At 43.8% G+C, this 20,917-nt stretch overlaps 1 protein-coding gene across 3 annotated transcripts in view; it reads right to left on the reverse strand.

The window, feature by feature from the left end:
* The window catches only part of EPHA4 (EPH receptor A4), a 108,898-nt gene that overhangs the window by 67,907 nt on the left and 20,074 nt on the right, over positions 1-20,917 (reverse strand). For all 3 annotated transcript variants that reach the window (XR_008841198.1, XR_008841199.1, XM_056498951.1), the window contains one exon: positions 225-380. Coding sequence is in view for 1 of the 3 variants with exons in the window: in XM_056498951.1 (XP_056354926.1) it covers positions 225-380 (156 nt within the window). In the remaining 2 variants the exon portion in view is untranslated. The remainder of the gene's footprint in view (positions 1-224; positions 381-20,917) is intronic.

Here is a 20,917-nt window from a genome sequence, read left to right on the forward strand (position 1 = left end):
TTACTAAGGTGTGCAAGTCCCTCTTTTGTGTCTCCTGATACATTTATACTGCGAGCTCACAGGGGTCAGCATGACCACGCCACCATCAGGAAGGGAGGGCTGGGAACTAAAACGCAAAGTGCATCTGCAGAGGGCCACGAGAGCTGCAGAGCGCTGGTGCCAGAAGCAGAAGGGTTTCAGAGCCCCAGAGAAGAGGTGCTGGAGGCGCTCAGGGAGGCACTTACGGGTGCAGGGCATGGAGGCGGCGTCGCTGTCGGCGCGGAAGAAGCCGCGGTCGCAGGTGCAGGACGTGGAGCCCTCCCAGATGGAGTAGCTGTGGGGAGGGCACTTGGCACAGGCCACGTCTGTCGAGAGAGCCTTGTAGTATCCGATCCTGCAAGCTGCATGGAACAGGAAGGGAGAGTGTTACTGGCCCGGGCTGGGATCGTAAATTGTAGCTTACTCATTCAAAATCAGGGCAGGAGACATTTCAAAGAGATCTAATGATGTCCTCTTAGCCCCAGGTGAAGAATTAACAATCATCACGCTCTTAATGAGTAGTCCTACGTCAGGGGATACTGATTTCTAATTCCAACAAGAGCCATTTTAAGAGCTGGCTTAGAGATGGCAAAAAAAAAAAAAATTATACTCTTCTGTTGACACCACCAGAAAATCAGCTGCCTCTTTGTGGAGTTAACCCATGTCCACCTGCACCCCACACACACAGAGCATGCCAAAAGGGGTGCAATTGGTTCATTCTGTGACCACTTAAGGAATGGCAGCTGACAGTCAGACACTGCCAATTTTTAAGAGGGAGTGGGACAGGAACCCAACACGCCCGGAAATGGCACATCTCCCTCCTGGCAAGGCAGAATTCATTTGGCTCTTTCCCCCCCAGGGAGGAGATCAGCAGTGCTCAAAGCTGGGGCACAGCACTAACTGCACCACTGCCACCACGTGCAGTTGGCAAGCTGTCGGTGACATCAGCTTCATAAAGCAGGACTTACACAAAAGGCTACTTTTACATCACTTGGAAAAAACCCACTAGCATCATTAATAACACATTTTCATGGTGGCTAACAGGTATGTCATCCTAGAAATTTCTCCCTTGGCCAGAGAAAAAAGCCCATCATCACCACTGGCTTTTAGCACTGAGGAGGAGAGAGAAAATTCCCAGGCATGCAAACCAGTGAAAAAGAAAGGCTGTTCCCAGTATTTACTGTGTGACTCACTCCCACATCTTGTCATTTATCACCTACACTACCTTTAGGGTTCCCCTGCTACACACAGCTCCTGTTGGGAGGGCATAAGCCCCCATACAGCCAGGGCTTGCTCTTGCTGTTCAACCTTCCCTTAGTCCCCCTCACTCTTTCCCTGCTTCGCTCACAAAGCCCTCCAGTGGAAAATGGAAGGGGATATTAGTAACACGTTCATAAAAGAGCAAGTTACTTCATTCTTATTAGCCCAAGCCATTAATGAAATGTCCTTAACAAGTCCTGACTTTACGATGTGCCACACACCATCTGTGAGATCAGCCCAGTGTCACTCACTGGGGCTGCCCCAGGACCAGGGGACCTTGTGAAAGAAAACACACTGCTCAGGTGACTGAGATTTACACTTCCAGAGCTCACAGGCATGGTGGTGTTAGATAAGGTTAGACTTGCAAGGTGTGCTTTGGCCATGCTGCACACGGCCTCAGGGCTTCAATTAAAATCAGCAGCCACAGCTCTGGCAGGGAGGGAGAATCACAGGGGTTAAACCCAGCCTGCCCACATCAGAAATTATTCTGGTCCCTGAACACAAATTCAAACCCACCACGTCTGGCCCATCAGCCAGGCACCGGCAGGATGAAAATCAGCACGTGGAACACAGCTTATTCTGCCAGGGATGGGAATAGCCCAGCAAAACAAACAAACAAGGAAAATAACCCTTCTTTTATACAGATATGATTTGCACTATCAGGTGAGCAAGTTGTTGTATCACTACATGTCCTGGATTTAACAACAGCAGCAGTCAAGTGGCAGATGCTGGTCTTAGATATTACTCCTGGTTTCCACTGTCACAGCTCAGATGAGAAATATGCCTAAGTCTGTGTGTGACCAGGACACAAACCCACAGGAAAGATCTTGCTGCCCTATATAAAGACAAGGCATTGAAAAACAGAATACAGGAGGAAACCAAGCTGACTGCTTTTATCCACAAAATTCTATTATTCATGGTTTTAAAAACTAACATATAAACTCTAATATTACTCTGAATGTGAACATCACAAACCACAGAAATCATTAAACAGTGAGCCATCTTTAGCATATTTGGGGCATTAAAATACTTATCTATTCAACATTCTAGCTCAAGGCTGAAAAACTTACTTGGGCTATAAGATGCTTCTAGAAAGACAAGAAAATGTCACAGGTAAAGATTTTTGTGACCATTCCTCCCTTTCATACTCCATGGTTAAAAAGAGAATAAATAAATGTATTCAGTGGGTACTGCAAGGTCAACACTCTGTGATTCAAGGATTTTTTTCCCCCTCGTTTCATGCACTGTATTTTGTTTTCTACTATATTAAGCCAAGATGTTTAATATTTCAAGACCTGAAGAAAGCTCTCCAAGCACTGTGGCTGCTCCTAAAGCACACACAGCCATTTTGCTTCAAAAATCGACTACTCCTGGAAGACAGTTTTCTTAATTTTAGTGTGCTCAGAGATTCACCACATTTCACAACAGACATAAAAGTGCAATAGAGGATGTGCTACATTAAACCAGGAGTTCTGAGCCCCCAAGAGCTCCATGGTACTGCCACTTACAAACTCAAACCTAATCCTGCAAAAGCTGTTCTTAGCATGGAGTGCTGCTGACACACCTATTACAACTATGGATGGACTGTTTTTTGAAGGGTAATGATTTAGCAGGCAAAGAAGAAGCCTGTACAGAACTCATTCCCTGGAAGTCTTTATTGCTTGCTCATGACAAATCTTCATGCAGCTGCTTTTCTAGGAAGGATTTGCTGGGTGAGACCCAGCATGAATGGGGCTCTTACACAGTTTTCGAAAGATGCCTTTGTAAAAAGATTAGTTCACATGTGCAATGCAAACTTTGAGTTCCATTTCTTAGCTTTGCCTTAATTAGTTCTTTCTGTTAGGTTTCTTTTTTTTTTTTTTTTTAAAGAGAAAAACCTTTTCTCACATTCAGGTCACCCACAAGGGTAATATGGTTACAATTGACTGCACCACATTCGAGGGAAATTCTCAAACAAAAATATTTTCAGTTCACAGTTTTTCCTCAGAACAAATCACATTTATTTAAATGGGCATCAGCTTGAAATAATCATGCTGATGTCTTTGATTTACGATATTAAAATCCATTTGATATCTTTTTCTCTTAAAGCAAGACAAGATCTGGCAAACATTGCTGGTCATTATTGCATGCCTTTTTCCTTCTTTTTTCCAACTATATCAGAGTGATATCTGTCAAAACTGCAAAAATTGCTCTGAAGAATTATGGAACTTCAGTCAAATCTAGATGTAAATTTTCTCAAGCTGTTTTTCCATCTCCATTTTCACATTAAAACCTGATTTTCAGACTTAAAAGTTTCCTCAAAAAAGAGAAAGAATACGTGTGTGGGCTGCAAAGTCTGCTTGCTTAGTCTCTCCAAATGCTGAATTTTCTAGTAGAAAATTTCAGACAGCAATTTTAGAATTTAAAAAACCATCTCACAGTGGATGAGGTTTTAATTACATTCTTTTTAAACACTGCTACAACAAAATACATTTATTAAATTGGTTTTAACTCTTTTTAAATAAGCTGTGTTGTTGGGTTTTTTTATTTAGGGGTGGGGAAAATATTTAAGAAAATTATTATTTTGAATTTAGAGTTGTTTAAAAAAAATCCCCCAGTACTTGCTCTTAAATTGTTCCTTTATCCTGTGGAAATGACAATTATTCCTTCCGAGTTTGGAAAAGGCTTGACATCCTTAACAGCTCTTGAAAAAAATTTAAAACTGTGCAATGTTCACAAAGGGTTGGATAAAGAAATCATCGCAGCCTCTTTGCTGACGAGTTCCTAAAGCACTAAAAATGCAGTGCAAATCTGAAAGACATGGCAGGGGCTCCAGGCAGAGGCTGTGGCAGTGCCTGGAGGCTGAGCAGGACTGAGGCAGGGTGGGAGCCCCCTGAGCCTGGCTGGCTCTCAGCAGTGATGGGATGGGGAGGGACAGCCAGAGCTGCACTCTGCTGGGCAGCAGCTCTGGCAGCAGGGAGCCAGCCCAGCAGAAACCCTCTGCTGAAGAGGAGGACTTCCTGAAATAAATACTGATTTCTGATTAGGACCTAATAAAGCAAATAGGGAGAAAAACAAGCACAGAAACGTGGTTTTGCTCAAGTAAATCCAGTTAAGTCAATGAAGTGATATTAGAAGCGAATGTGACAGGGATGCTCTGAAGTGCTTATTCACCAAAGCCCAGTGGGATGCAGTCCTGCACAGCCCAGCAGCCCTGGCTGCAGGACTGGCCATGAGATAGATCCCTGTGCCAAGGGCTGAGCTCTCCACACAGGCACCACAACCAAACCGTGCTCCGGCTGCACCCCCTGCCCAAAAGGAACCCTCTGCACCCCCAAGAATATTTATTAACACAGGCAATGAGCAATGCCACCACCACCTGCAGAACCAGCTCAATTGTCAGAAGCTATGCATTCCAGTTCCCGTTTCTTGAAGCAGAAAAATATGTTAGCTACAAACTCAGGAAAACTTCTGAATTCCTTGAGAAGCAGTTTTGAAACAAATCTCCCTCTGCACACAACAGAAGAGGAAAAACTACTTCTAAATCAATGATTGTAGCCAGCTTTAAAGAAAGACTCCAAAATAGTGAAATGAAGGACAAGGCAAATAATTTAATAAGAGATATTTCAATGTCAAGTTTATATATTTCAGTGAGAAAAGACATTTGTGTTTAAAGACTTGAAAAAATACTTTGATAGCACATTTGATGTGTTTCAGCACTGGTTACTTCTTCTACAGCTCCTTGGAAATATTTTGAGCTCACTTTTTTATCTGCACCCTTAGGAACAAAAAGTTACTTTTACTTTTCCCCTTGAATGTTGTACTTAGTCTTCAAGAGGATGGATTTTCTCTCTCATTGTAACAAAACTACATCTGCCACATAAGAAGGCAGCATCTTCTCAGCTTACTTTTACTGTTATTACCATTTCTGAACAGATTTTTGTGTGTTAATTATAGAACCCAATTGTTTGGATAGTCTCTTTTGATGAGCTTTCTGCCCTGCACCATGAACCCCCCTGTTATTGTACAGCTGTTTTACTTCCAAATGCTCATCAGGGTTTTCTAATTGTCAAGCTGTCCCAGCAACTAGGTCTTTTGACCTAAAAGTCAAAGAAAGGGAGTCACCCTTGCCTCCCCAGCATGAATACCCCAGCAGTCCCAGTGGCCCCCCCTGATACCTACGAGACAATGCCTTTCCAGATCATTGCCACTACAAGCATAATTGGGTTTTGGGTGAAATGAGAAGATTTAAAATAGGATGAATTAATGAGTTTCTTGTAAAATTAAGTCGTTCTCCTGGTCCAATCTAATTACTCACTGTAATGCCCCTGAGGGTGATAAATAAAGATCCTTAGAAGCCAAGCAGGAGGGGGAAAAAAAAATAAAAAAGCTTTCTCTTGAGCATTTCTTAAAAGTCAAGTTGTAGAATGTGATGTGATGTACCAAATGCTCTTTCCAAATAACGTCAGATCCCTTTGATGTTCACACTGTAAGATCTTTGCCTCCTGTTAATAATGACTGTACTATTGCTACATATAAAAAGGAGCTCCCCATCTTTAACTCATATCTCTGATGAGAAAACCAGTATTTCTACACACTAAGCATGTACTTTAGATGCATGACTGACACAAGGAAACAAACACAATCCCATTGGGGAAGAGTCTAGACTGTTTGGCTGCAGAGCACTTTTACTCCATGATTGGGTAAAAACTCAGGAAGTTCAAAACAGAAATAAAGGGACCTTGGAACATAAATGTAGCATGATTTGAAATCCAAACTCTGAGTACCCAAGCCACTGGACCTGTACATGCAGATACCCTGGCAGGTGAAGCACTCAGACCTCCTTTGCAAAGCTGCAGCATAAACCAAGTGGAGGAGCTTTTCACACACCCAATCTGAACAACCATAAAAAATTATATGAAATTAAAAATATTTGGTTATTTTTTCCCCAGTATAGCTACAGGTCTGCTGGTAGTGCTGCAGTTTGCTGACTTAAGGCTGGGGACTGATCCCATGATGCCAGTCACAGCAGGATTCAAACATTTTTGGCTAATCTAAGAGTACCTTGCCTGATGGGCACCCATGGAGTTGTGATAATCACCTTGTTGATAGGTGGCCAGATTTTTATCTGGCTCATGGAAGACTAGAAAGTCAATTGCCTACTTCAGTTCAAGAAGTGAGGAGCTAGAATGATCTTTGGTGTGGGAACAAATCACCATCACCATCCAAGGTCTCTTATGGAACCCTCAGGAGGGAAAGGGATGAGGCACTCACTGCTAACTGCAAAGACAGCAGGGAATGGCAGTGCTCTGACATCAGCCAAACCCTTCTGCACCACCAGGCACATCCCATCAGCTCCACTTCACTCAAGCTCCTCTGTACTCAGTCCTCTCCTGTAACACCTCACTTTCACAGACTCTGGCTGACCTGGAGGGCCAGCAGCCAGCACTGCCAGTGAAAGCCATTCAAAAGGGCATTCAGTAGCTCTGCCATGTCCAAGGTCACCCAGTCTCCTGCCCCACTGAGCACCAGGACCATGTTTTCCTCAGCCTTCCCTGTTGTGCCTGCAGGAGCAGGTGTCCTTTGTGTCCTTCATATCCCACACCAGCCAAGCTTTGGCTTTCCTAACACCTCCTCTGCATCCTCAGGCAATGGCTAAACTTTAGAATCCTCCTGGGTGCTTCTCCTGGGTCTGAGCTGTGCCAAGGGCTCTCTGCCCATCCACACCTTGGCCTTCTGCAACACCCCCTTCAGCTTCTGCAGCTGCTGTGCATGTGCTTACAGCAGCTTGTCCTTTAAAACCCACCTGCCCACGTGGGCTTCTTCACTGCCCTCCTGATAAAATTCCTGAACAAGCCAAAATCTTCCAACCTGAATTCCAAAGATTTGGGGTTATTTTTCTTTTTTTTTTTTTTTTTAATATAGATGAAATCCAGGGAAACAAACCATGAAAAATGAAGCCTCCAGCTCAGCAAAGGGCACAAGCACAACAGGACAGGACATCTGACACGGCAATCTGTTCAAGAGAGAGCTACAGGCACTAACACAACTCCCAGGTGTATGATACAAGAACCAGAATGGCCTATTCATCCCAGCCAAGGAGGTCCTGTTCACCTGGGCATCATTTTCCTTGCACAGCCTCCAGAGCCAATTGCCAGATGTTTCTGCCATGCACTTGGGCACTGCTGGCATGGCCATGCTGCCAAATCCTCTCTGCAGGGACACAGCCTGTGGGTTTGGAGTGCCTCTCCTAAGCAGCATCAGCTCTCCTCTGCTTTACACAGAGAAATGCTTTGCTTGTCTTCTACAGAAATTACAAATCAACTTGTACCTCATGCAAAAGAAATATAATTACGCTGATAACGCAATCATTTCAAAAGCTGAAATCTGCTTTGTCAGTTTCTAAATTAATTAGAAATTCCTTTTCCTAGAAATTAGTCAAAATCATAAACCAAAAAATTCAACACATATATAACTCATATATTAAGTTTAATAGGTACATACATAAAAAAGAAAAAAATTAAAAATTAGCTATTATTCTTAAAAATTATTAAGAATTATTCTGAATTTTGCTACATAGCTGATAGATCACAACTGCTAAAAAAACCCCTCATCTTAAAAATATACAAATTTGAAAATCTCACATTTCTATGTATTAATAATAATAGTAGCTTATCTATGCAACCCTCTTCTCTGCTACAGCTGTGGTAGCTGGGGGGAAAACTGGGGATAAACTTGACATTTCCCACATCATGCCCACTCCTGGTCTTTGACAGCACCCTGCTCTCATGTTAGCTCTGTCAACCCTGCCAGCACACAAAGCTTCCAGCCAGAGGGGGGAACAGCTGGAAAATCACACCAAGGAAAATAGAAAGCTAAAAATTCAAGGAGTAGGTGAAAAAATTGGTGACTGAAAATAACCACAAAAAAAAAAAAAAAAAAAAAATCCTTTCTCAGTGAGAAGTCAGCATTTTCCACGAAGAGTGAAAATCCCAACCTGCTCTGCTCTCTACAGGAAGATATTTGCTAGGACTGGCAGTGGCCAGCAGCAGGAAGCATGGGGACACTGTGCCTGGCAGTGCACAGGGACATTTCCCTTCTTCCAGGCACAGAGCACTAAAAGCACACAGAACTTCAGGTTTAAGTGCTTTAACAAAGAAAAATGTGCTGCTGAACTGGGACTTGGCAGGTCACTGTTTGCATTTTTGCTTTTATAAAGTGTTTAAGCAATAAAGAGATGCCCTGGAGTGATAAAGCTCCCCGTGCTGGGAGCTGGAGCAGCCGTGTCCTTTTGGGGGCAGGAGCACCAGCCCTGCCAGCACACTGACCCAGGGCTATGGGCATCCTTCAAACACTGCCTGAGCCAAGTGTCAGTGTTCTGCTCTTCAGAGGGCTCAGGCTGGCACTCCCCTCTATCACAGACTTCATCTAACTCTGGAAGTTTAATCACCTTTATACAAGCTGTGAGATTTAAGGGATGAGTCAACTAATCAGTTTCAAATAATTACTCAATTAGAAAAACAAGTTGATGGATTCCCTTGAAGAGAGGCAGCACAAGGAGAATCACAAAACTGACAGATTTTCAAGCAAACCTAAGATAATAAGGTGTGGGGGGGTTATACATAAAAAGAGGAAATGGTTATTTTTGTTCTTTAGCAACTACATTTTACAGGGGGGGAAAAAAAAAATCCCTACTGAAGTTTTATGATATACTCCAGTGAAAGCTGATTAATTGGCCAGAATCTCCACATTAACAAGCCCTAATCCTCTTGTCAGGAGACCTGCTTACAAGCTTCTCTCCCCAGTGGTGTAAAAGCACTGATGAGAACAGAGATCTGTATCTCAAAAGCACTGTCCAGCCAGCCTGGGATTATCTCTCATCTCCTAAATCTTAACAGCTCTGTAGAAAGGCAATTAAACCTCCAAAGTTAGATAAGCCTGTGATAGAGCACAGTATCAGCTTGAGCACTTTAAGAAAGAAAGGCCCTACACAGAGTTCTGACATTACTGTTTAAAATGTCTGTTTGCTCCTAACACAAGCATCAGCTCAGGCTCCTGGAATTTGCAAAGATTGTACTTATAATGAATTATAATGAATTATATCTAACACATTATTCCCAGTTATTTTAAAAGTGCTTGTATTTTATACTGACTAATAAGACAATGCAAGTTGGCTGAAATAATTATTACATTAATACCCCTTAACAAATTGTCTGTTGTTAAGAATTTGAGGATTGCACTTAAATCCCTTAATGCAGTCTCTTTTGTGCAAGTGGAATTTCATTCCACAACAGAACCCACCACAGTAATGTTTTCTGCTACTGTTTGAACTTGTATCATAAGTGTGATGGAGCCACATCATGCCAGCAAACTAAATAATACAGTTTGCTTGGGCTTTATTTATTCTTACTTTAACTGTGAGCAGCCTGAAATACAATTTAATCTCCTATCTCCAGAGCTACAGCAAGATGTCTTAATATGGTTTAATCATCACATCCTCTCTAGATGGCTGTACAACATTATATATAAACAACAGAAAAAAAAAAAAAAACTATTTTGGTCTCCCCAGAGAATTGCTTGACACAAAGGTTTTGGAAGATGCCTAAATATAGGCAGTTCTGGTGAGATCCGGGTCTGTTCAAGATAACAACTCTGCACTATTTTTGACTGTTTAACAAAGATGCTGGGAACACAATGAGTTCAAAACACCACTGCTTTGGCTCTCCCCAGCCAAGAAAATAGACGAGGTGCTCACAGAGAGTCATTTAGTTAGGAAAAAAACCGAGTCCAACTGCTAACTCGGCACTGCCAAGTCCACCACCAAACCACGTCCCTGGGTGCCACATCTACACATCTTTTAAATACCTTTGCTTCTGAGAGACTCCCATCAACACCACTGTAAAAAACTACCAAACCTCTGCTAAGTAGTACATCAATCAAAATAGTGGCATGCAAATCATGATCCATTAAGTACTTCACACTTGATTACCCACGACACTTTAGAGAGGGTCATACATTGATGAGTTGCTTCTCTCTTCTTTGCCCTTTGCTATTTGGAGCACATGAGCACTTTTAGTTCATTACCAATGCAAAATTTAACACAAAGCTCAGTTGTTTGTCCTTTTCTCCCTAAATCTGCTCGAGCTGCACGTTTCTCTATCCTACACAGATCCCACCTTTTCAGAGGTGTTGGACTTGAGGCACATGCAGGTGCACCCTTGTTTAAACGTGGCACTTGCTACCAAAGAGGTTCTGAAAGAGCAAGAGGAAGACTCAAGCAACCCAGGATTTCCCTAAATGCCTTTTTTTCACCCCAGCTTTCTCCTAGATGTAAAAATCAAGCTGAAGTTTCACAGAATGGGTAAGGTTGGAAGGACCACTGGAGGTTCTCTGCTCCAGCAGGGTTCTGCTGAGCACATTGCCCAGGATTGTGTCCCAACCACTTCAAGAATCTCCAGGGAAGGAGATCTGCCCCTCACTGGGCTAACCTACAAACCCCCAAACATGCCAGGAGCCATCTGGAAGCTGTTTGTCCACATTTGCTCCCCCTCACAGCCTGAAGCTTCACAATGAGGTGCAATCTCACAGCTACATGGGAGACCAAGACAGGTGTAATTCCTGGCTCGGCCACAAAGGCTGAGCACAGCTTGCCTGGCCTGCCTCTGGCATTCATGGACTCAACTCTGTGTCACTGTCTTAGAGAGGAAAAATCATTCATTTTCCTCCCAGCCAGTCTGGCCTCACCTTCTGCTCACTAACTTCCAGCTCACCTCTACAGATCATGAGAGATTCCCATGCTATGGACAATCCTCTCACAGGAGTTAAAGGCATGAAAGAAGCAGGAAGCAGAAAACAAAGCAGGGCCCCTAAAATGAACAGTGTAACTACACAGACACCCGGAGTGCATGCTTCAATATCCCTGCCTCAGTTTATCCACTTAGGAAGCTGCAATAAGATTCACAATAGATACACCTAAAAGCTGTTGTGAGGTTTAATTAAGCAATAGAGCACTTAGAGATCTCCAGATAACAAGATGCCCATAAAACAAGAGGAGGTGATTATTTCTGATGAAACAAATCATGGCAATAACCTTGCTCAGCAGGGAATACCCAGAGCTGTCTCAACTCCCCTTTTACAGCCGTGATAGAGGAAGCTTGTAGAGATTGTTTACCTGCTCTTTTGCATCTCAGGCTTTGGCAGGACGTTCAAGAGGACACAACAAAATGCCAGCATGGGCTGCAGTCTCACAGATGTGAAATACAGCCCCTATTTAAAAATCAAAGAGCTGGGAATCTTCTCCTGTCAACAAGCCTTCCCATAGAGAAGAACAATTTAGCAAGAATAGCTGAAATCTCCCACCTTAGGGTGATCTGGTGGCTGAGAGGAGAAACGCGTTTTGGCAGTTCCCACATTCTTTTGTCAAACTTCTGTTGTCTGGGAAAGAGCAGAGTGCCAGAAGCCCTTGCAGGTGAATACCTTGGCTGTTTCATGCTCATTTGATTCAGAGCAATAGCGTGTTTATCTAGATGTTTGGAAAGTTATTAATGAGATCAGCAAATCCTTTCCATGTATAAATTGTAAATCACCTTCAGCAATGCCATGTAAGTTATCAAGTCAAGTGAGAACATGCCTATTTATCTGTGATAGTCTTTTATCACCAATAAATAAAAGCAAGACAGGGAATTACCTCAGGAGAAAATAGCTCTGAAGCAGAGTCTGTTAGGTCACCAACAGAAACACCAGCACAGCAGAGCCCCTGTCAAGTTGTGCATCAGGACACTCTGAAGGACGTGCCAGGAGTGGCACTGCACCAACCCAAAGGAGAAGGAGAGCAGCTCTTGCTGCTGACCCCATTCAGGGGCATTCAGAATGCTTTGCACCACTCTGGTTCATCAGCACTAGATCTGCAGACAGCAGATGTCTCCCCCAAGCCTGCATTCAGTGCCTCCTTTCATCCTCACACATCCCTGCAGAGTGAGGGAGAGGCACTTGATGTACAGAGGCTGGTTTGAGGACCTGCTGTCACAGCCCCAGCAAGCAAGAGGCCCAGAAAAAGAACAGCCAAAGAGACCAGTTTTGTGAGTGGCTGCTGGGGGTTCTGGACAAGAAGTAGTACAATTTGAGCTGGACTCAGCTTTTAAATCCTCTACTATCCTGAATTCATAAGATGTATGGTATCTTTAAATCAGAGCTCTGCCCATCCATCCTCCAGGTCCAAGCAACCCAGAGATTTTCAACACAGCTGCTGCTCCAGGAGTACAGAATTTGGCCCAGATGTGCAATGGGCATATCACCTGGTAAAACTACAAAGTAGGGGTTTTTATGGAGGCAGACATTTAATGAATGCTTTAAGAACTCTTCAAGGGACCTGCAGAAAGTCTCCCTTTTTATGAGAAGGTAAATTAAATGAAGTCCTGAGGAAAAGAAGCCCATGTCAGGCATGACCAAAAATAGCTGTGATGGGTCTCTTCTCTCCCAGGTCAGTACCTGCCAGCCAGCTCCAGGGAGGCTCTCAGCAGACACACCAGTGGGCAGCAGGAATGATGAATTACAAGAGGATGGCAGGGCCCTCTGACTTGCTCCAGGGGAAGCACCCAGAGCAAATCCACCTGTACCAGAGCAAAGGCTACATGTGGAGCTGCCTGCTGCTCCTGTGGGAGATGGAGCTCAGGCTCTGGGCACTGCAGGAGGCACAGACCGTGGCATGGTAACACAGGTCCAGCACCAGCTCCAGCATCAGGAATGAGCCCAGAGCTGAGCCAAATGCTAAAGCAAGTGGAGACTTCTCAGGTGAGTGGGTTAATGCCAGCCAGTGCTGATGAGGGGCTTTTCTCCCTCTCCATACAGATCCCAGGATGAGCCACTCCCAGTGGCACTCCACAGAGCCTTCACTCTGCTACGGTGACGCACAAGAAGGAAATCTTCCCTTCTAATTCCTGCTAGATGCCCTACAGCTGCTAATTAGGAGAAAGTGACAAAACACACACAGTTTTGCTTCTTAATCTGGAAAAGCATCTGCCTCCAACAAAACTACTGGCAAACAAACTCAATGAAAACATTCCATTTTGGCTCAGAGGTCCCCATGGTTGACACTATAGAGCTATTTATTCAAATATCTACACGACACGTAAATTAGTGCAAGATAATAAAGAAATTAATTGTGGTGAACATGGAGCTATTTAAAAGTGGCCAAAAGCATCACTGACTTCAGTCCAGGCCACAAAAATTCACTCCAGCACAGAAACCTGGTGGCAAGGCTGGAGCTGGCGTGTGACTCACGTCCGCCCTGATCACCTCAAGCTCTTCCTGAAATGATAAGCTATCAGCTCAGAGTTCTTATGAGCAATGCTTTATCTACTTTATCTCACTAAACCATATCAAGACTTAATTTTGCCTCAACAATTAACAAATGCTATCACCAACATCCCAATTGTATTGAAGGTAGCTTAGGAGAGCAAGGTTTTAAAATGCTGTCCACAGGGTGATCTTACAGAATCTAAACAAATTTACTTGGGTATGCAAGACAATCTGTTTTCAGTATATATTTCTCACTTTTCAAGAGATCCCAAATTCACACAGAGTAACCTCACTCCCACCTTTAGCCAAGCCAGAAGACCTGAGGCAGAAATGGACTTTTTCCCCCCCACACTTTTTCTCTCTGCCTCTGTCAACTACCAGTAGGGTCTTCCCAAAACAGAAAAAAAAAAATACCTTGCAAAACTTCATTGTCTTCTTCCTGGTGTTCCTCTGACTGCTGAGTTCCATAGAGTGAGGCACCTCACAACTACAGATGGATAATCCTCTAGAGCAGCCCCAGCACCCACCTATGGCCACCAGAGCCTTTTCCCCTGTGCCCATCCCACAGAAGGGTTACTTGTCCTTAACCACCAAAACTGAGCTTCCAGAGGATTTGTTAGGCTGCTCCTTCAGGGACTATCATCTGCTTGAATTTGCAAGCACTTTGTCACTCATTTACCAAAACTTTTATTAGACTATTAAAAAAAAAAAAACAACATAGGAGAGCCTGTACTTTCAAAAACTAACACTCAGCTCAGCATACTAGTTTTCCATGTTCCTCACTTGTAATTACTTACTGCTTTCTCTTGCATGCATTCATTAGGAAATATAAATTTAAATAAACAAACCCCAGATTTTCTAGCAGAACCAAACCATTAAATTTGTACATAATCAAAACTTGAGGCAGCTAAGCAGAACAGGAGGAAATGTGCTGGCTGCAATGATTTAGTTATGGTGTGTCTGATGTGCCAAGTTTATTTTCTAGACATATTTTTCCTATGTGAAGGTGCAGCCAAACAGCAGCCACTAATGGATCAGTAAATCTGCAGCATGCCAGGCAGAGCCCCAAATACATGAGATCAGCAACCAGCTGGGGGAAGAGAGGAGATGGGAGTTTTGGCTCTATTTTGTTCTTATGCATTTGCTTTGTGTTTTGTGAATGTGACAGAGCTATTTTTGCAGTTGTACCCAACTCATCATGGGAGATAAGCAATCTTTATAAGACCCATATGAATCACTTTTGTCAACATTAAGTGGATTTTGGTATTGCAAACACTTAGTGACTTTATTCAGGCATGCACCAAAGGAGCCAAGGCCCCAAGACAGAGCAGCTGCTCTGGTGCATTAGAAGGTTTCCCAGAAATGCTGTCAAGGAGCAGCCTCAGCACCCAGACACCTCAGTGGTACCTGAGCACTCAGAGCTGCTGCTGCTGACTCACACCCCAATTGCACTGGAAATTCTGCAGCTGGGGAGCACAGGGCAGCCCCAGAGCTCCTCCTGTTACACACAGAGCCTGTGACAAAGAGCATCTGAGACTCACAGCACTCACAGATTCAAGGTCAGAGTTTCCAAGTTTCAAGAATTCTCCATAAGTGCAAAGTCTAAAGCACGGATACCAACAGATTGATTTTTTTAATGTCTACCTGAAGGAAGCAAAGATGAAGGTTATGATTAGTTCAGCTTCTTGAGGGGGACTTCCCTGTCAGTGTGTGTTAGTGACTCGTTAAACAAAATGTTTTGCAGTAAATCACATGGAAACGTGAACTCAGCAAATGCCAGAGGCAATGGCAGGCAGGATATGAATGACAATCAGAAAGGTGTGTCCGGATGCTTGAGGTATGAGCCATGACAAAGTGCTTGTGAAATTCCACCTGCCCCATCCGGACAAGAGGTTGTGGCCTTCAGGCGAAAAAAAAAAAAAAAAAAAAAAAAAAAAAAAAAAAAAAAAAAATCATTTGATGTGCTAATTAGAAAGTAAACTCTGTGTCTGAAAAGGCATCCAAAGATTCCAGCCTCAGCAGGGAATAAAAACAAGAGATTGTGGGAATTTTAGTCTGAATCAGACCTCACTAAATGGTCATGGCAAGGCTGGAGGAAGACAGTGCAAGCCAAGTTACTGCAAGCACCTCTTTAGTCAGAGGGAAGACAATTTTTTTCACATAATCATTCATGTGTACTTATGGGCTTTTAAAATAGATTTAGCAGACCTCTGTTCATCTTCTCTGAACTGCTTTTGACTTATTAGAAAATACACGGAGCTGATAACAATCCTTGCAAATTTCAAGAATGAAAAGCAGACAGACACATACCTTAGCTGATTAAATGTTGAACATTAACAACATCCATTACCATCACCAGCAGCTAGAGATAACTAACAAAGAGGAACATGAAATCACATTACTGCATTCAGCAAACCTTCAGAAAATGCTACTTTTCACAGTCAAAAATAGCATACCTTACCAGCCCAGATTTCATCAGCCCATTCTGTCAGCAGTAAAAGCTGTTTTCTAGGCCATGGTGTTTTTTATGAATCCAATCTGATTTGCCACTGCATTCTGAGAAAGCTCAGGTGAATGTGTGATACTGAGAGAGGATGGTCCTTAACCCAGAAATGAAAGCCTGAAACTCCTCATGTAGGGCAAGGTCAAAGAACAGCTGCCCATGGAAACCCCCACACAGAGAGACTTGCATGCCACATTCTAACTGCTATTCCCAGGAGCTTTGTACTAAGGGTGTTTTAAACAAACAGCAACATACATCTCAACAAATGATTTTAAAAAATGTGAAGATAATGACTTCTCATATGGCTTTACTACTGCCTGCACTTACAAATATGTCACCAGGGTAGTTTTATCTCCCACATTAGTTGATATTTAAGAAGTTCTGATTATTACTCACACTGTTCTGAGTGTTATATCTGTTCCTAGCAACTGAGAGAGGAAAACAAGCCAAAATAAACCACAATGGTATTTTTGAAGCTACAATGTAATAGCCACCTGGGATAAAATCCTGCCTGTGTGTTTCTAAGAACTGTGGTACCATAGGGAAGTAGTGATGAAAGAGCTGGTGGAGGTTTTTGAAAAAGACAACTACCTCTCATAAGTTACAAGCAAACTAAACAAAAATTAACAAGCTCCATAAAGCAATTAAAATCCAAAGTGTAAAGTAGATGTAATGACTCAACAGCCTGATCACTGCTCTCATAAAACCACCCTCATAATGCATGGCCTGAGTCTCCTCATCTTGCTTAATTTTATGGCCATAAAATTCAGCAGCAAATTGAAATTCTCATCATCTATCAGTGGGGTTTCACTGATAGAAAAGTTGTAAGGCAGGAGAAGCAGAGCCAAGGGCTATGAGAAGCCTCACAGGAAAGCAGATCTGTGCACCACAGGATGTCTGAGCTGGGCTCCATCAGGTGTCCCTGCAGGAGCCAGAGGCCAGCTATCAGCACTGCACTGTCTGCACTCTGTGCTGCTTTATCAGCCCCACCCTCCAGAGACAATCAAGTGGGCACTGTCACTCACATCCTAGAGGCAAAGCACATCCCTCCTGGCAGGGAAAAAAAGCCTGGAATGACTTGCTAATGAGTTTAAAAAATAAAAAAAAAATAAAATTAACCCAACAACCCCCACCCCAAACTGCAGAAGGGAACAAACACCATGTAAATCCCTAATTTCTGCATTTTAAACCTGTCTCATTACTGGGTGGACAGCCCTCCTCTTTCCATCCTGCCCTCTGCACTGCCAATAAAATACTGCTTACAACCTGATGTGATTCAGCTTAAGGGAACAGTCTCATTCTAGACTTGTACCCAGCTAAAAAGTTTCAATTATATTGTAAGACTCGATACAATAAAACAAATGGCCTTGGTCTCACAGATAACCAGGCTTTTTTAGCATTTAAAATAACCAATACGCATTCCATGCATATTTAAACACATCTCTCCATTACTTCTTTATATAGACAACTTTGGTCCTCACAAAAGAGGCTGTTCATGGTCTTAGGTAATGCAGAGTATATTAATTGGGCAATACCTCACACTTATTTTGGAATGCTAATTTGGACAGGGCCCAGCTCTCACTGTCACTCGCTGACTCTTTAGAGGGTGGCAGTGAGTCAGGAACACAACAGCACATTTGTGAGGAGAATTTCAAACATGCTTGGGTGTCTCAGCACGGCTTGAGCAGTGCCCCTGACCACCAAAGCCGATGGGTTGAGATTTAACCACCTAGTTTCAGGTGGTAATGTCATCAGCAGTTTGGGATCAGCTTTTAACTTCAGATGGAGTAAGAGAGTTCAAAAATTAACTAGATAACCCCTGCCAGTATCCACCACGAACCTCTGCCAGGAATGAGGCAGCTCTTACTCTCTGCTTGTGCAGCTCATATTGAAGCTAACCCTCAAATTCACATATTAAAGAGTCTATGGTACAAAATAATTTGGGACACCGGCTGCCTGCAGAAAATACAAGCAGCGTGTTTAAAGAAATGGAACGGCCCATGCAGCAGGAAGCTGCTGGAGCAGAGGAGCTCAGAGCAGAGATCTGCAGGGATGCACTGCAGGGATGCACTGGCAGGGATGCACTGGCAGGGATGCACTGGCAGGGATGCACTGGCAGGGATGCACTGCAGCCCTGCCTCGGGCTGCTGAGCCGTGCCCCGGAGCGGCCCTCAGGGAGTTGGGCAGGGACCCGGCCCGGCCCCGGCACACCCTGCCCCGGGCAGCCACAGGCTGCTCAGAGCAGGGATGCACTGGCAGGGATGCACTGCAGGGATGCACTGCAGCCGTGCCTCGGGCTGCTGAGCCGTGCCCCGGAGCGGCCCTCAGGGAGCTGGGCAGGGACCCGGCCCGGCCCGGGCACACCCTGCCCCAGGCAGCCACAGGCCGCAGCGGCCCCTCTGAAGCTGGGCAGTGCTCCAGCAGCCCGAGGAGGACTCTGAGGGATGGAATGGGGCTGGCTGCTCGGGCACAGAGCCTGCCAGCCCGTGCTGCCCCGGCACTGCAGGGTGAGAGCAGCCCCGTGGGAAAGCCGTGGCTTACAGCACCTCCAGATCTGCTCTTCAGCAAAGCACCCCCACTCTTCCCTTCCCATCAGTATCACCTGCACCAGGACCAAACCCTGGCTATCCTTGGCAGTTCAGGTACATCAGTTTGCCAGAGTTACTCTGTCCCAGTAAAGCCTCCAGCCACACACAGACTTGCAATGCTACCTCCTCTCGTGCTTCCTTGAGGCACCCTTACATTGCCTTTCCTCTTTCTCAAAATGAAACTCGGTTAAATCAACACAAAATTAAACACAGAGAAACAGAAAAACCCTTCTTTCCTTTAAACGCTTTCCACTGACAAGTATTTTTGCTGACTGGTATTTTTTATGAGCTAGGCAATCTCATACAATTCTACAAAAGACCCCATTTAGGCTTGGATTATTTATGTGCTTCTTTCTTACAGAAAACCAGGCAGGAGCTCCCACAGCACCGTCCTGCAGCTCAGGTGAGCACTCTGGGCACTGCCAGCTCTTCTTTCTCTCTGCTTGGGAAACATCACTGCTGACCCCAGCCCTTATTTCCTGCTACTCCCTCCCTGTTGCAATGGCATTCCCAGCAAGAGCTTTAAATAACAGCCTGGGGTACAAGAAGAGTGACTAACTCTTTACATTTCCAGTCATACATGGTGATCCCCAACAGCAACAGCACTGACAAGCCCTTCCTGCAATACTCTATTCAGCAGACATTTTTTCCTATGGAAAGGTGCTCGTAATCATATCTTGGAGCAATTAGAAACACAAATTGTTTTTGCCTTTCTCCTCCCAGGCACTGGCTGGCTGTGCCCTTGAAGTAGAGCCAGCCCAGCCAGGACAGGTAGGGCCAGTGCTGCAGGGAGCAGGAAGGGCTGAGGCCCCAGGGCACGAGACCTCAGCTCAGCCTGCTGGGATTCAGCAGGACTGCTCTGCAAATGAGGGCTCAGGCAGAAACCTGCGTCAGGACCGGATGAAACCAAGCAGATGAGCAACAAAAGATGACTTTTAAATGGGGAGGAGCATCCCAGTGGCCAGGGCAGGTGACAACCCACCATGAGAAGATGCTGCCCTCATTAGGGCTCAGTGTTTTTCAGACAAGGTTTACTGAACAGGTACTGGGGAGCAAAGCACCCATCTCACATGAGAAAGTGAGCAGAGGCACATTAAACTTGCCATATTTTATTGCCTTGGTATTGCCCATGAGAACACTGCAATAGCCTTTATGACTAAGAAACTTCAAAACGTTTATACTAAAATCAGCATGATCCCTCAGCTAAAAAATGCACTTCCAATTTGATTAAAAACTAGAAACCCAGTGATTTGCTCACATTCACATAATTCAAAGGAACAGTCCTTCTCTGGCACTTCCCTAAGCTCAGGAGTTTATACTAGCAAACAAAATGAGTGTTGTAGGTTGAAGCTACTCTTTGATCTGCTAAATAAATCCATAGTAAATTCAGGTTCAATTACAGTATTCAAATTTATGACATCCACAGTGCTTTATGAAGTTAGTGACAAATGCCAGTTTCATATAGAAAACATGTATTAACCTGTACAAGCCACAAAAAAAAAAGGAAAAATCAATTGGCTCTATACAGATGTATTAAAATGTATTTTGACAGTTTTATACAGTCTTTTACATGCATTTGTCAATACATTTGATTACAGCTGTAGATACTGTGAGCAACTCACTGTTACAAAGAAATTTTTAGTTTGATACACTGAAAAGTAAAATTTGTTTTACTGATACACCTACATGCATATTCACCAATGCAGTCATTGTTACTGCCAAAATTTCATTTGCATGCAAAATACTTCTGGTGCAAATTACCAATAACATAAGGGAGCCCATGAAATGTTAAAGACTTCAAAGGATGAGAGAACAACTATTTGCATTTTGGGCCTGATCCAAAGCACATTAAAGTCAAGAGGAATCTTTCCATTGGCCGCAACAGATGTTCTGACTTGAGGAAGTTTTGATGCAAGTCACTGACATAACAGCAGACCAGCAAGACCACAAAATCTACTTTCTAAAAGAAACCGAAAGTTAACTTGGCTAAATACTGGTTTACTATGTGGCAGTTGTGTCAGTTTCTCCCAGGACAACCTCTGCTGCCTCTCCTGCCGTCCACAGCACATCTTTCTGTTTGACAGACCACAGTCATGCAGTGTCTACATCTACACTTTCTTCTTTCTTGTTCATGGCTTTTAATTCCTTTCTCGCTCTGCAGACACATAACTTCATAGCAGTGTTCTTTAATTCTACAAAAGTGACTTATGAGACAAGTATCTAGGCAGGACAATCCAAAAAACTGTCAAAATAGGTTTTGATAGATCACCAC

The sequence above is a fragment of the Oenanthe melanoleuca genome, chromosome 9, assembly GCF_029582105.1.
Source record: "Oenanthe melanoleuca isolate GR-GAL-2019-014 chromosome 9, OMel1.0, whole genome shotgun sequence".
In the NCBI taxonomy this organism is placed as follows: Eukaryota; Metazoa; Chordata; class Aves; order Passeriformes; family Muscicapidae; genus Oenanthe; species Oenanthe melanoleuca.